Genomic DNA, 16,687 nt, shown 5'->3' with positions numbered 1-16,687 from the left:
GCTTCTCCTCCACACAAAACCTACCTACAAAGCTCATGACTCAGGCAATGTTTAAGACTACTTGTGGGAGATCTTGGAGACTATGCTACTTGCGTGCTAGGTAAACAAAGTACCTGGTACATAATAGGCTGCCATTCAGCGACAGTATTCCACACAGCAGCACGCTATAAAAATCTGGGCATTCATCGCCAACAGAAGCATGCACTATGCTTTGTTGCCGCTCTGGTATTTAGTTTCCGCCTCCTTTATGCAGTTTGTTAATGACCTCAACAACAGAAGGGAATGTCAGTGGTAGGTAATAGAGAGTAGATCTCTACAGGATTGGAAGCTAGCGGAAATCTGGCCCTCTGTCACCAGACTGTGTTTCAGGAAGAAGTTCAAATGAGGACAAGACAAGCATTCAAATCCCAGGAGCCGTGGCCAGCAGTAACCACACTTTTATTGGGGTGTCAATTCCGGCCTAGAATGTGTGCTGCTGTTGTTGTTGGCGACCGTGTTGTATGCTTGTGTGTGTGTGTGTGTGTGTGTGTGTGTGTGTGTGTGTGTGTGTGTGTGTGTGTGTGTGTGTGTGTGTGTGTGTGTGTGTGTGTGTGCGTGTGCGTGTGTGTGTGTACATGGCTCTGCGTGGGAGAGGCAGAGTGGTGACTTTTAACATGGTTTCTTTTCTGTGCAACAAAAGCATCCAATCATTGTGCCACACAGTATCATCTTGGTTCTTTTATGAAAATTACATCCACTGTAGGCATTTACTCCTACAATTCTAGTAGCACAAGGTAAGAAACAACCATTCATAAAGCTGGAAAAGAAAGCTGGCTTTCACTATACCCTCATGGCTATAGCTGTTAAGATAATGTTGGTGAATACTTAGATTTGATCTGTAACTTCTTAAATGTGTTGTCTTTAAGCTTTGTTTTCACTCTATTTTTGGTAAAAGGTCAAGAGAAAAAAAATTGAATCTGACCACCATGATATCTTAACCGTTAGCTACAGAAGTTCCAGGAGATGTATAAAAAAAAATTTCAATTTGACTGTATTTGGTGTGCAATTGAAAGAAAAAGCAAAAGTACTGTGGTTTTTAACAGAGCTACTAACAAACCAAGCCAAAATGCTGATAGTGGTGAATATGTTCCTCTAAACATTTTTGCAGCTACCTTTACTTTCCCCTTTAAAACTGCATAAATAGATTTTGGCCAGTAGAACAAGCTGTATACACAACCATGACATATTATCACCTCATAAAGTTGTTGCTGTGAACGTGTTTGCAAAAAATACCTACTTACACTTTCTTTTGGTCCCCACCAACTCCTGAGGGAAATATCTGGCTCTTTAGCAGCCAAATGTTCATCATGCCTATGTTCATGTTATTGCTTACTTTGCCTGTCTGCTGTTTGGTGGTGAACAGGTATTGTACAGTGGTTTTATCAGAGCTTTTAGCTGAAACAGCTGCCTGCTACGGATGGAAATGAGGAAGAGTTTGTGGAACAGAAAACAAAAACGATGCACTAAAAGACAGTAACAGGCTTAGAGCTGAAAGGTACAGAGACGCTGAAAGAGTCTGCCAGTCAATGAAATACGAGACCCATCAATGATTCTGACCAAATTGAGGAAGTCCACAGTATCAATTAATGTCGATTTGTTGGTCCCGATATGAGGGCATGAAACTTCATTAATGGCATGATAGCATTAAGCTACTTCTCTGCCGGAGCAGTGTGAAAATATCTCTTAACAAGATCACGAGCAACCACAAATATCATCTCTACACAGTCTAAACAACTAGAAGTCTTTATGCAGCCATTTAACCCTTTACCAAAAAAAACTATTACTAGCACTATTAAGTCCTTCGCTCCAACAACAACAAGTTTTCATCTTTCAGGCAAGGTCTAAATGCCTCACATTTATCTTTACCGTTCATTTTGGATGAAGGATGAAATCTTATCCAGAAGTATTTCTCCAAATCTTACTACTCTAATACTGCCTCACCACTCTGCTCTGCACAGTCTCCAATCCACCCACACCAATGAGTGTCCCAGAAGAGAGAAAAGAACTGGATCGTTGTGGGCTCTATGTATTTTTTTTTTCATTCAGGTGTTGTATTCTTTAAGACGATATTCCAGCTGATGTTTATTTTTTTGCCATGCATATTTATTCCCCCTTACAAAATAGGGAAAATACTGAAAAAATAAATTTTGTAAAACTATTTTTAAGAAAGAGGAATGGTTTAAGGCAGTGTGGTGGTTCAGGTGATTCAAGGCTGTCCGGTAATGACAATTGCTGTTATGCTAAAAAAAAAAAGTATTTTCAAAGCTCAATCAGTGTACAATATGTTTTCTTGCCTCCATGCCAGACAGTGTCACACAACCTTTTTTTTTTTTTTTTTTTACGTGATTCACTGGTTGAAATTCTACAGCAACTGTCAGTCTTTATTCTTTTGCTTGATGTGAAAACATGGCTAATTTCTGCTTGGGGGAACAGGCTAATTTTCATCACTCACTGTTGGACCGCAGCACAGAAAGGCAAGTTTGAACTACCAAAGAGGCCCGTACACAGTAATTTATTCATGTGCTTGTCCCAAAAGTGCTATGACAACAGTCCAGAAGACATTTTCAATATATCTGAGTCCATGTGAAACAAATATAACATGAAAAGTGTTACATTTGATAATGACAGCGTTATTCAAACACACATAGAAGTGTGATATTGTCTTTACCTATTTCTTTCTCATGTATTGTTCTGACGCTACCGGATATTCTTAACATTTTATTGAGTCAAGTAACTTGAAGTTTGGCAGCATATGTGCTTAAGATCAAATTTAGCATAAATAACTTATTGTTGTAATAACTACTGTATATTGAATTTTTCACAGTACACATGAGAATGCACATAATTAATACACTTGCAATATAAGACATCATATTTGCCACAGTATTACATCTGCTGTGTAGACAGCTGAGACCCACAGCCATTCCCCAACACCTTCACCTGTAACATCCTTTTCACAACCCAAACAACCAGCTGCCCACTTTATAGTTAGGAATCCATAATGCACTGGGAGCTCCTGTGCATGCCTGGTGTTGGGATTTAATTGGATATTAGTATCCAGCAGTGTCTGAATTAATCAAATCATTTCCATCCATTAATTTAGCGGAGGAACATACAATTAAAGCCTTATTAGTGTGCTCTCAGGAGTATGCCTTTTCATCCCCCTGCAGAACATTGAGAGTTGGCCAGCGTCCAGTGCAAAGCATTCTCCCTGCGTGAATCTGAGGCTTCCTCATGATGGGTACTCTGCTGATCTACAGCAACTGGCTGTAAGCTTAAAGCAAAGAAAATGTCAGCCTATAGTAAGGTGCTACTTCTCCCATGGCTATAGGAAAGGGTAACATTTTAATGAGAGCTAAATGCAATGCAAAAATATATTGTTGGCTTCTATTTTGAGTCTTCACCATTTGTCAGATTATGAAATTATTAGGTCAGAGGCCTGACAAGTTTTAAACTAATTCTATTTGGTGAAACATTACTGTAAAAACCACCACAAAAATGCCCTAAATAGGGTGAAAAGAGATTTGGAGATTTAGGAAGCAAGCAAACATAATCCAGCACACCAAAGTAGGTCATTTTATGATATTTTCTATATTCCTATATTTTATACAAAGCAGATTTCTTTCATAATGGACTTCAAACTATAGTGCACAGCTTTTCAAATATTCTTCAAAAGAATAATATGATAATTTAACTTTTTTGCACCAAAAGAAATTAAGAAAGATAATCTCCGCATCTAAACATCCAACCACAGTTGGTGCAGTAACAGTGCATTAAGTTTAAATCAAACATCACATCATAAATACAGCAATTTTGGTTAGGGTGAATCATTTTTTTCCCTCCCTCCTCTCTTGTGAATCCGAGTTAAAACGTTTTTGCACAAAGTAATCCAGACTGCTCAGATGAGCAGCCATTTTTAATTAAAACCATTTACAGAGGAAACCAAAGTGAGAAAAAAAGAGCCAAGGGATTTTACACTCTGTCATCCAAGGCTTCAGCGGATCAAAGAGTTTTAGTTGTGCTTTTTAATGGTTACGTAACATTTTTGCCTATGAAATATTGGGCCCGGGTGCCATGTAGTTAGTCCAGAGCTTGACAGTACCACAGATTTCCTGCAGTGCACTTTTACATTTCAGGCAGGATACAGTAAGCCTATGTTTATGTCTAAGTATAGCTGTTAATCAATACAATACTACTGGTGTAAGAGGACACTGAAAGTAGGCAACAACCTCTGAAATGTTAGATTATTGCATTCTTAAGACATTTGTGTGTGTGTGTGTGTGTGTGTGTGTGTGTGTGTGTGTGTGTGTGTGTGTGTGTGTATATGCATTAATTGTATATGTGTATGTATATGTGTGTTTTGTGTCTGTCTGCTTCCCTGCCTGCTGGCTGGCTGGCTGCCATGTGGCCCACCTCTTTCTGTCACCCTGTCTGACATTAGGGCTAAGCTGGATCTCATTAGGACCAAGGTGGCAGTGATCCCGTCAACATCGCTTTGGCTCTTGCCATATGGGTCGCCTCCAAGGTAACGGGGCTGTATCAGTCTCCTCAGAGCTGCAAGCCTTGTTATAGCGCACACACACACACACACACATACACACATACACACACAGAGTATCTACTCTCTAGAAAAGGGTTTACTATACATGTAAAGCTGAATAAAAATCAAACGGAGAAGACAGACAACAAAATTCTGATGATAAGATAGTCAGTTCAGATCTATGGGTGAGTTGCACTGTGAAAAAATACACACACATACACACCGTGCTTACTATACATGTTTGTCATAGGAAATGTAAAAATACCACAAGGACCATTAATCTAATGTAGTTTTTATGAGCAGTAAATTACAAAGGAAAACTATTTAGGAATTAATCTGGTCATTAGCCTCTGCAGATTGGTTATGCTTTTGGTGCTGTTTTTTTTGTTTGTCAGTCAGCTGGATTACAGAAAAGCTATTGGCTCGTAGGCTTTGGCGGATTCAAGGTATTACGGTATACCAGAAATCCCGAAGCCATGATTTTCAATCCCGGCAAAAATACTCCTTTCTATTAGACCGATATGGAGATGCTGTACTGAGGTTAGCGTTGGGCGACATCGTAAGAGTTTTCCAACTATCAGCCCAACAACTGCCGATTGTCCATATACTCACACGTGTGTACGCACAATATATTGAAAAGAGATGATGATGATGATGTATGATTTGTTCAAGGATTTCCGTTAACATTGCGAGATAGGACAAACACCAGTGTCTATGGCAAAATGACATCGCGCAAACCCAGATTTTCTGACCAGCGCAAAGTACATAATAAATGCACAGCTGGTATGATGAGGCTTCAGCTAGGCACAACCATAAGTTGACATACTCTGATATTAATTGTTTAAGAATATATTCAAATGTTTTTAGTGGATGCGCTTGCAGATTAACATATCATAGCAGACTGGAGTATTAGTCTTGGCGGAGTGCCCTTCTTGTTAGATATATAGACCAGTGTGACCAAATCAGATCACACATCTTCCAAAATATTAGAACAAAACAGTAAAAGGTTTGTTTTATATCAAACTGAATGATAAAGTTATGATAGATGCATAAACTCTTTACATAAAAAGTAACAAGCATCATAATCAGCAATGTTTTGCATTGCATTTGTAAGCAACAGCAAATCAGTTTGCGGTTGATGACCTATGTGAATGTACATTGATGAAACCCTGATAAACAGACTTTTTGCTAGTCTCGGCCTCCAAAGTTGTCCCAGCAATCTGAATGAAAGCAGCTGAGCAGAAGAAAATGAAAATGGACGACTTTAAATGGTGGAGCAATCAGTGGGATCTGCGAAGTTGGTTTCCGGAAATTCAATCAGGAAAACTTTTAATCTAATAAATCTCCATTTTGAGATTCTGTTCAACATCACTGTCCAAAGTTAGTCTTGAATTGTCATGGTCAACACACAGTCAAACACAGCGGAGCAACGTACATCAACATCCCAGCTGCTTTTCTTACAGTAAGTTTCTGACTTTTATCAAAGCTACGCAAGTAAACAGGAAGTCATTTATGACTTTGTTTATTGCTTCTTTGCACCAGCTCATAAAAACTGTGAATTTATAACATCCCATAGTAATGCATTTTATTTATTACTGTAAATAAACACCAGTACCTCTGACTGCTGAATACACATACTTCCTGTATTTTTAACAATGTTACCATGTGTTTCATGTTCCAGCAAATGGCTTTTGTATTTACTGTCATTAATAGCGTTCATGATAATTTACTTCCTTCAGCTTCATATGCAACTAGGACACCAGAATACACTGGAAGCAAAACAACTGTGTCAAAGTTGTACTTTGCCATATTGGCAGCTATTATAGATTTTTTCCCTTTGGCCTGTTTGTTTTGTTTCAGCCCCCACCATCACAAAATTAACTGTTTATTTGATCAGTTTGGCAACAAAAGCATGTGATCAATCATTCATAATTTATGACACTGCCAATGGCCTAGGGCCCATAAAAACAGATTTTTGCATTGCTCTTAGCTGGACCTCCCAATAACAGACCAATAAAATTTGTTGTTGTACGTACAAGTAAGGGCCTGATAAGAGGTAAACTTCGCCTCTGTGTTATAGTAGAACACAGGGCAGTGCTAGCAGAGATGATGTTGTGATCACATGCTACTATAACAATGACCTGGACCCCGTCCTTCAATTCCTATTCCCCCAGCCAGCATCCCGCTGCCTTTCCCAAGCCCGGCTGTTGTTATTATTGCACTATTCAAAGCAAACGCCCTAAATCCCTTGTGCAATATGAGCCTGACTGTAACAAACTGGCTATCCATCTATCTGATCCTCTAGAGAGATATGCTATTATACAGGTAGATCGATTTAAAAAAAACATGAATTAGAAAAAAATTTAAACTGATTCTCTCTGTAAAGTTAAACTACATTTATCACAATTGAGAAAACATCACCATTTGTAAGCCAGACATCTGACGGCGATACACTGAAAGGCACTCAGATAACAGAGAAGTCTTCATATCCCTTACCTGTTCATGCTGTCCGTGATGCAGTTTTGACCCGGGTATCCCTCACCTCTGGCTGACAGTGACCCCTGCACCATGCCTGGCCGAGATTTCCACGACTCCATTAACGCCGTTACAGGTGAAATTAGATTCAACAAAGGGTTGGACTGGTCCCTCACATCATGCCGTGTGAAAGACATTGTTCCTTGTGCTCCAATCTGGTAATGGAATGAATGTCCACCGGAATTAACTCCAACAATGGCCGATGTGGGCATGCTGTTATTCTCTTGGTAATAGCTGCCATCAGTGGACTCCTGCTTAACCCCTTTAGACAGGACATTGTTGGAGAACACATCGGGCTCATAGTTCCCATTCATAGAGGAGACAGGGGGTCCTAAGATACCAGAAAGACTGTATTCATCAATGTTATTCCTCAGGGACAAATATGTGGTCTCGGATGCAGGAAAGAGACCAAGAGATGGTGACTGTTCACCATAGGGCTGTGGGTTCATACATCCTTCATTTTTGTTTGGCTCACTCTTAATCTGTGTGATAAAAGGTGTGCTACTCGCGTTACATTTGGAGCTGCCTAAACACATGCTCCTGAAGTCAGTTCCAGGCTCGTTCTTAATGTACTTAACCATGCCCATCTGGTCTAAGCCGACGTTGAACACCTCTCCGTCTACCATCTCTACTTTAGGGAATTCAAAGTTCTTGAAGTCTGTATCTCTGTTCAGACCTGCTGCTTCTGGGCTGTTGGTGTCATTCTGCACCAAACCCAGTCCACCAGCAGGACTGGACACAGGAAACCCACCTGAGGAGGGGTTCTGTGGGCTGCTGACCGCCATGTTGCCCCCTGTGGCCGGACTGGAAATGGAGGGCCTTACTGTGTTGCAGTTGTTAGCAGTGCTGGTGCAGCTGACACCTGTGGGGCTCGAGACAGATGACCTAATGTTACAGGTAGTGCTGCAGGACGGAGGCGATCTCACACTACTCATACTCTGGGGGCTGGACATAGGAGATCTCATGACATTGAGCGGGCTGGTGAGTGGTGGTGAGCCCACTGTGCTGGACTCTACAGGGCTACATGTGGCTGAATTCCTGCGCTTGATGTTGGCCAGAGTTGCCGCACAAGACGTCTGGCTTACAGGACTGCTGACGGACGAGCACACTGGTCCAAAGCACGTTTGAGGACTGGTGGTTGACGACACCATATTGTTGCTGCCCCCTGGGCTAGAGATGGAGCTGGATGTCTGGGGACTGCAGGACAGAGATGAGGCTAGCATTGAAGCTGAGCTAACTGGAGTCCCAGCGGTGCATTCTCTGGGAGTGGTGCTGGGCTGCTGGAAACCAAATGGCTTTAACTTGGGGCTCTTTGTAGAACCACACTGGGTGTCCTCTAGAGGCCGTCCACACACAGGAAACATCTTCCCAGGGCTGGTACTGCCCCCATGCTGGCTAAAGGCAAAGTCTGCCTCCCTGGCAGCATTCATATACAGGCCCATAGACTCAGCCACAGTCTTGGAAAGCTCCTTGGAGTCCATTTCCTGCTTATGACCATGGAGAGAGTTGTTGAAGTGTGGGAGAACAAATGGCTGGTTCTGGCTGAGCCGAATCATTGGCTGCTCCTGCTTCTTTGTATTGTTGTCTTTGCAGTCGGTGGTCGGGCTTCCAGCAGGGCAGCTAACATTGACTATGTCCATCAGGATATCACTGTTGGTCAGACTTGAATCCTCTGTACTGCAGCAGTGCTCCATGGTGCTAAGGACCTGTGACCATTTGTTCTCTGTATCACTTCCTTCAAAGAAATTTTGGTATCTTTTGGTCTCCATTGCTGGCTCATTGATTCACCTGGTAAACAAGGAAAAGAGAAAAGTTAGGCATTGGTGTATTAAGGGTATTTACTTTTACACAGAGATTACAGGTCTCATGTGAGAATGAATAATGTATTTAGGAATATGCTAATGGCTCTTAAATCTAAAGTGTAAATATAGTCTTTAAGTTTTGGATAGATGCCAAAGCAGTAAGTTTTGCTTCAGTGGATAAAAACCCAATGAGGCAAAAAAAGAGGTAGGGCACAGGAAAAGAGAAAAACATTTATGATGCTGTGTAAACAATGTCAAATCTGAAAAGGTCCAACGCAAGTCTGTACAGTACTTCCTCTCTCACAGAGATAAAGTTCCTTATTACTGCACTACAGGGGATGTACAGTATGATAACATAGAAGAAAATGCATTGTAAGGGTTAATCTATCTACGTGACGTCGTCTGGGCTTTTTTGTGTAAATTCCCACCTCTACTGCGCTTCTATTGGACAGCTCAGCCAGCTATCCACCAGATTTATCAGGCTATTCATGGATTGGTCCGACAGCTGTCACTCAATAGTTATTGCTCTTGCAGCCACAACATAGCTGCGACATAACTTGAAATGTTGCTTTTGCGGCAAGAGCAGCACCGTCATGTGCAAAAGCAACAAAAATACTTATAATACTACAAAAATTATACACTTGACATAACAAATTGCAATGAAAAGGCATTGCCTTGATGTTTGATGTTTTAATATTTATTTAGCATGATACGGTGCACTCGTTGAAGGGCTCGCAGCTCTGGAGCAGCCAAGATATCTGAGTTAAAGTTATTCAGGTTGCCTGCAAAATATCCCATGCACATTGCGTGCAGATCATTGAATACAAAAATGAAAAATAAAAGAGAAGTCAGCTTAACTATTCCGCCCTCTTGCTCCTGCCGTGATTGTCCTGCCTCTGGGCATGCAACTCTGCATATCTCTCCATTTTGCGTTTGCGCAGAATAAATAGTAAAAGACGATTTTCGCTATATTGTTGCAGCTGACGTTATTTTTTGCTGTGTGAAAGTCTTCCCATTAAGTCTTCCCATTGGCAAGAAGGACTAAGTGCAGATGTAAGAAAATGTAAATTATTTAAGTCATATTTTTAGAAAGACTTTGACAGCACTAGATATTTCTCAGCACCTCTTGACAGGTGCGTAGAGAAATATCTACTGATTTTTATTTTTATTTTTATTGTTTTACAATTGCTGTGACTATTTTTGTTTGTACATAAAGTACATAAACTTCTTGGCGACTTTTATTATGGACCAGACACACGGCTAACTGCCACGGTTGAAAGTTAGATTTGCATCGGGGATGCAAGTAGGCTATTCAGTTATCCCACTGAACAGTAAGGAGTTTGCTTTCATTATCATCTCAGACCCAGCGCGAAATTAAAATGTACAGTCAAACACTGAGCTCTGTCCTTCCTTACCTTAATTACGACATTCAGAGTTGTCAGGTGGCCGTGTTGCTGGGCAGCGATAATCCAGAGGACAAAAAAAGACACGCAAAGCAAAGTCAATAAATATCAACAAATGTGTTCTGTCTACTCTCTCCAATACATAGTTTTCAGTTTGACAGCTAGACACACTGGAGAAGTCTACTGCGTATTATCACTAGTAATCCTCCACAGCGAGCGGCTGCTCCTGACAGGACGAACGACAGCGACGGGTCGGACGACAGCGGCGGATGATCTCACATTATGGCTTCAATTTTGCAGATTACCGATTCTGTGCCCTGGATAAAAAGAGTAATAAAAACAAACGAAGGAATCGGTAGGACTTGAAGTCAGAGCGACGTCATTCTGTGCACATGGACCCTCCTACTGCAACGAGTGCAACACAAACTCCGAGGAGGGGGAGTATGAGGGGTGGAGGGGTGGAGGGGAGGCAGAGATGAGAGGGGAGGGGCTCAGCGCAGGTAGACAGAGCCGCCTGGAAATAGGGCACCGCACTCAACGCAGTGTTGTTGGAAATAAACTCAGGGTAACAGTATTTTTGATTGAATTAAAATATTTCCTGCAAGTTTGTTACATTTCTTTCTGTTGTTGTTAAGCCATCTGTTCTCTTCCCTTACCGTGCTTTTTTTTTTGCCGTTTTTACTTTGCCATCTTTTCAAGTGCCACCTCTGAAAAGGTTTTCCTTACGGAGCTGATCATCAGGAAATATATCAGTTGCCTTCCCAGCCTCTCTTTACATGGATATTTTAAAAAACTGCAAATACTGAGTGAAGAGTCATTCTACTGTAAGAGTGAAATCAAATCAGGCTGTTTCCCTCTTACACCATAACGGCTGCCTCCACTAGGTGGAGCAATATTTCTATTGCTGATCGAAATTGAATGGTCAAGATGTCACTCCATTCACCCCATGTCAGAGACTATGATCAAATTCTTTATTTCATCCTTGAATCAAACAAAATTGAGACTTAATGTGTTCAAAACAGATTTTAAATGTAGTTTAAGATGATTGTGTTCCCTTTGGTCAGCCAAACTGTGATAACTGTAGGTGTCTTTGCTCATGAACAATCAACCACCATCAATTTGACATACCATAAAAGCTATACAAAATATATGCTTATAGGGTAGACACTTTTTTGATTAAGGATTTTGAAATTGTAGTGAAAAGACAAACAGTCTGTGAGTTTATAAACTCAGTCAAATATTCAAGCATGCACCAAAAATGAAATCTTGTATAAAAGGCATTAACCACCATAAGAATGATGGATAAAAGAAATGTATACCCACAGTTAATTAGCTCAGTCATAATGTCCTCCGCACTCATGAGAAAGTACAATGTTTCTTTGTGTATCTGTGACACCAACAACAACAAAAATTGTGTTGTGACTTGGATTAAGCTGTTATTTACGTTAACTAGTGATGTGTGGAGGCATTGATGTGTGTGTGTAGACTCCAGCAACGTCCAATAATCAGTTTAATCTCTGGAGTTGTCAGTCGAGTCACATTCTGTAGTGTATCACATGGCTGCATAAAAGTGTGCATATAGGATTTAGGCTTTGAGAGTGGAGCTCTGTACAGTAGTTTGAATGTTTCTCTTCATTGCTTGTCTGGGTTCAAGCTAGGCAGCAGCAGTTAGATTAGTCAAAGCCATCCAAGCAACACTGCCCACCTCCCTGATCTGCCTGTTAATCACCCATGAATGGGGCTGCTTCAGAAAAAGCAGGAGAATTGAGATATAACCAATGTTTCCCACCCCCATTCATGCAGCTCCCATTTATCCATAGCACATAATGGGTGCCAGTCAAACACATCATGAGCAAATCTTATTTAGCTTTGCATCACATATTTTTCCACAGTGACAGTCATAAGAATTTGCAGACTGACAGCCGAACACTGCTCATATGAAACCAGTAATAATTGCATCCTTCACTGGTAAAAATTCAAGGCAGCTCCATTGAATCACTGAGCTTTCAAGCGCCATAATTTTTGTCAAATCAACGATAATCACACTGGCCTGAAAACATTTTATGTACATATGAGCTAAAAATAACCATCTTTCGAGAAGGAGGGGATCCTTTCGGATGAGTGATTGCTATGATTAGGAGCAGGCTTCCACTCCAGTTTAGACACATAGCAGACAACTCCAGTAGCTGAGAGGGCCAAAGGCATAACACAGAGGTGTATGCTGTGCCTCATGGGGACAGGTGAATTGGAGCATGTTAACTCTAAAACAAAACACTCGTCAACTCAGCGGAAGACCTTGTCCCCATCGTGTGTGGTAATTACAGAGGCAGTTTTAATCAGAGGAGAAGTCTGACATAAAGTGGCCGCCTAATAGCCGTTGCCTCTTCTTTCTCACAACTTTGATTTTACTGGTTAAAATGTTTTAGCGTTGACTTTGCATCTAACCACGTACCATATGTGCTCAGTTTTGATATCAGATTGTTAAGTCACCTTTAAAATTTATTGACTGTTGATTGATTGATAGCAAAGTTTACACATCCAGCAGACACAGAGCAGCATTAGCATTCTTGGGCACCTGATGAATGCAAGTCTAATATTCATTCTTCTTTTAGCTTTGTTTTACTCTTCACCTACTCCTGAGAGAAATATCTTTCTGGATGGATTATGGATGGACGCCAACTCACTGAAAACAGCTGCCTGCCGTGTCTTGAAACCATACTGATGAGACCTGTGAAAGTGAATCAAAACACTAAAGTTGGGGCTTTAAAACCAAAACAATGAGCTGAAAGACGCTGAAACGCTCTGCTTAGTTAGTGGTAATTCTCTGCGGGTTCATCCCTACAAGTGAACTCTTCACATACACATATTCATCATTGATCACTTGTTACCATGCGATATGAATTATAGCAGCTTTAACAGAAATTCTAAGTCACTGATTGTTTCATGAATAGCCCTGTTTTATTGTTAGTGCTTTTGCCCATAAACTGTATTGGCCAACTGTCCAGTAACACAGTAGACTGAGAGTAGTGGAGCGAGATCAAGACACACCCTCATCACCAACCCCCCACCACTCTGGCCGTTGCTTTTCGTTGTTGAAAACCCATGCGGCATGTGGTACATTTCATGCCTATATGTGGCAACTTTGAGCCCATCTGTGCAAGCATCGCTGGCCTGTTTTCATTAAATGTGTTGTTTGCAATAGTAATCACATTTCTAGTTAACAAGAATTATTTCATTGGAAATGCGGTCTCATTATGTTTGTCTGAGGTAGACTTTAGTATAGCGTATACCAGTATATGCTGACTGGGACACACTCGTATCTGGGACACAGACTGAATAACCTCACAGTTGGATGAAAAGACTCATATCTGTGAAGGTCAGATATGGAAATATATCCCTTTGCTATGCTTTGCTTTGACACCTGAACTCTGCTGCCATGGTCAGTGTAGGCATATTGTCAAAAAAGAGACAATTGAATTCCCTCACATGTATTATTCATTGAAAGAGATTGTATGCAGAAAGTGCAAAAGGCTTGAATTTTCTAGCCTCTGATTTCCTTGCTTAATGAAATATTCACCCAGGTTACAAATTAGATTACACTTTTACCTGTACATCCAAGTTAAGCAATATCCATTATAATAGACATAGTGTAACTGGTATGAAAGCAGTCAAATAAATGCAATATTTAAGAGTTACACAACCACATTGCAAGATTTTAATTAATTCACTCAGTTATAATTACAGACAGATTCATTCAAGTGTGATTGTATCAGTGTGAAAATTTACACTTTAGATAGATAGATAGATAGATAGATAGAGGATAGGCATTCAGCCTGCCTCCCTGTGGAAAGTGTCTCCAACTATGTGTACACCACCTGGGGTTTGTTCATCCTACTTGAGCAATGACGACTGAAAACATGTTGATGATTAAATAACATGTTTACCCTGTGTGTAGTCAGAAATACATATTCAGTGGGAACAGTGCATATAGGCTACAGCCTGGCTTCAGATCAGATTATTAACATGCAGAGAATTATCACTAAATAATGTGTTGTTCAACAAAACTGTGTCAAATATATTATGAATTGATGTTCCTGGTACCTGCTTGCAAACATTGTCCCCATCCTGCAGCATCTACGTGCCAATAACGGGAGCTTAAAACCGTTGGATTGCATTTTGTACATTTGAGTGTGTTTTGTTGCACAAGAAATTTGACACACTTGTATTAATCAAGTCCACACTCTGCTCAGACGGTGTCATCGGCAAAAGTATCTCAAAACTGAAAGAGAATGTATTTTCCACCACTGAACTTAAATAAAACTTTGAATGCACAATCTTTACTTCTAATTAAATATTGTCACATTGTGGTATTCTTTTGGCCATTTGGCAATGACAAGCTGTAAACTCAACAACAAAATGCATCATGTGTTAGCAAATAGTTGTCTATTTACACATCCAGCTGAGACAAAGGAACAATAGTATTTGTTGGAGTCATGTGTATGACAACTTGTCTATGAAGTCCAATATTCATTCTCCTATTAGCTCTACTTTGGTCTCTCCACCAACTGCAACACAATGCTTATTATTGGGCTATTTAGCTGCTAAAAGCTCCACTGTGTTCACTAGCTAGTTGCTAACTTTGTTTGTCTGCAGTTTGATGCTGAGCATGTATTACCTGCATAGCAATAATGTTCATGAGAGCGGTAAGAGTGAAGCAAAACAATTACTGTAAAACCCAAAACTTGAGCTGAAAGAAAAAAAGGAGCCAAGGGGAACGGCAGAGCTGAATAATAAATCTCTGTGAGTTTGTCACTACAAGTGACCACTTTGATACTACACATAGTCATTTGATCCATTGTTTCTATAAAAATATTGACTGGAGCAGATTTAAGCAAAGGGACAAAACCCTTCCCCCACTACTCCTATCCTTCAATACCTCCAACTTGAGCTGAAGGAGGGAGACAGGTGAAGCCCAGAAACAAACAATACGTTGGAACACCAGAGCCAGAGAAACCGCCAAGCTCAATGTGTCACTCTGGGATGTAATGTAGTGATACAGTAGAACAGGGCGACTAGACAACAGGAGGGGAGAGGATTAGAAAAGCCACCTTTACTCTGATGCACTGTCTAGCTGTTTGTGTGTCATTTATAAAGGTTACCTTCTGCTCCTCTGTCTGTCACATACGGTACACACATCCGCGTGTACAGGCATACAATTTCACCAGGAGATAAAATAGATTTTTTAAACAAATATAGACAGTGAAGCAATATGAATGACATCTGAAGCTTTGATTTAGTTTTAACATCCAGGCATAAGGAAACAACTGTGGTGTATAAAGCTGGGTCTCAGGTGACTTTCAGCGTCGTGTGTGTGCATGTGTGTACAGCGTTTTCACATATGGGTCTGTGCTGATAATTTGTGAAAACATATTCTGGCCTACTTTTCGCACTCCTTTCTTCCTCTACTTTTTCCATGTGACTTTTGGTCAGACAGACTGATAAAAATGTTTACATGATAGTCTGGACCTCAAAAGTATCTTCTTGTGTTTGCTTACTTTACTTTTATTTGTTTCTTTCATTTCCTGTGACACAGGTACAACATATTCAGTGTGGTTACAGCACATGACTCACAGCCAATGCAAAGACTAATCACAATCAACAAAATAACAATAATTGTAATAAATATTATCATTACGACTTTCACTTCCAGTTTTCCAGGTCAATGGAATCAGGATAATGATACCCTCATTTCCTGTTATCTTGCTGCCATCCACTATCTAAATAAAGGCAAAATGCCTGAAATACATTGCGTAAATAAAGTAGTGTTTAGAACTTTAAAAAAAACCTCAGATCTTTCTCAGTCTTCTTTTTCTGTTCTGCAGCCTCCCTATCCAGGTGCACTCAGTGACCCACCTCAGCCTGAGAGTAGTTGGGAGGATTGGATTTGGAGAATAGCTGAAGCCAAGGTTGAAATGGTCTGAAAGGATACACATACTGGGTAGACAAATCATACATTCCTAAAATAGCTTAATAGTGCACTTTGCAGGGAAAGCACAAGACACTTATGAACCAATTGTAAAATACAGGAACGCTGCACACTATTCATAGTTGTGTTCTTTCCGAAAACGCATCTCAAATAGGAAGATTTCTTTGGGTTTTCCAAATCAACAGTTCTGATATATTACACTTTGAAGGCTATGGAAGATCAAAGCTAACCACTGTTGCGTGGTGGAAAAAAAACATAGCTTTATAGAGGTTTCCAATATCTGAACCTGGTTTTAACAAAAAGTGAAATGTCAAACCAAATCGTCTGCATCTTGTCCCAAACTGCTTGGCTTCTGATCATTTGCCACTGAGGCGGTAAAAAC

At 40.4% G+C, this 16,687-nt stretch overlaps 2 protein-coding genes across 3 annotated transcripts in view; both read right to left on the bottom strand.

The window, feature by feature from the left end:
• Window positions 1–10,736, bottom strand: part of nr3c2 (nuclear receptor subfamily 3, group C, member 2) — a 73,506-nt gene extending 62,770 nt beyond the window's left edge. Inside the window, exons 1-2 of the mRNA XM_046072983.1 lie at window positions 10,332–10,736; window positions 7,076–8,902 (exon numbers count right to left, since the gene is read on the bottom strand). Of these exons, the coding sequence (XP_045928939.1) occupies window positions 7,076–8,883 (1,808 nt within the window). The 5' untranslated portion in view covers window positions 8,884–8,902; window positions 10,332–10,736. The remainder of the gene's footprint in view (window positions 1–7,075; window positions 8,903–10,331) is intronic.
• Window positions 1–16,687, bottom strand: part of LOC123985457 (clathrin heavy chain 1-like) — a 179,953-nt gene that overhangs the window by 108,635 nt on the left and 54,631 nt on the right. The gene's annotated exons all lie outside the window — the stretch shown is intronic.

The sequence above is a fragment of the Micropterus dolomieu genome, linkage group LG17, assembly GCF_021292245.1.
Source record: "Micropterus dolomieu isolate WLL.071019.BEF.003 ecotype Adirondacks linkage group LG17, ASM2129224v1, whole genome shotgun sequence".
NCBI lineage: Eukaryota > Metazoa > Chordata > Actinopteri > Centrarchiformes > Centrarchidae > Micropterus > Micropterus dolomieu.
Note: the sequence above shows the minus strand (reverse complement) of the source record. Positions and strands in the feature narration are given on the sequence as shown.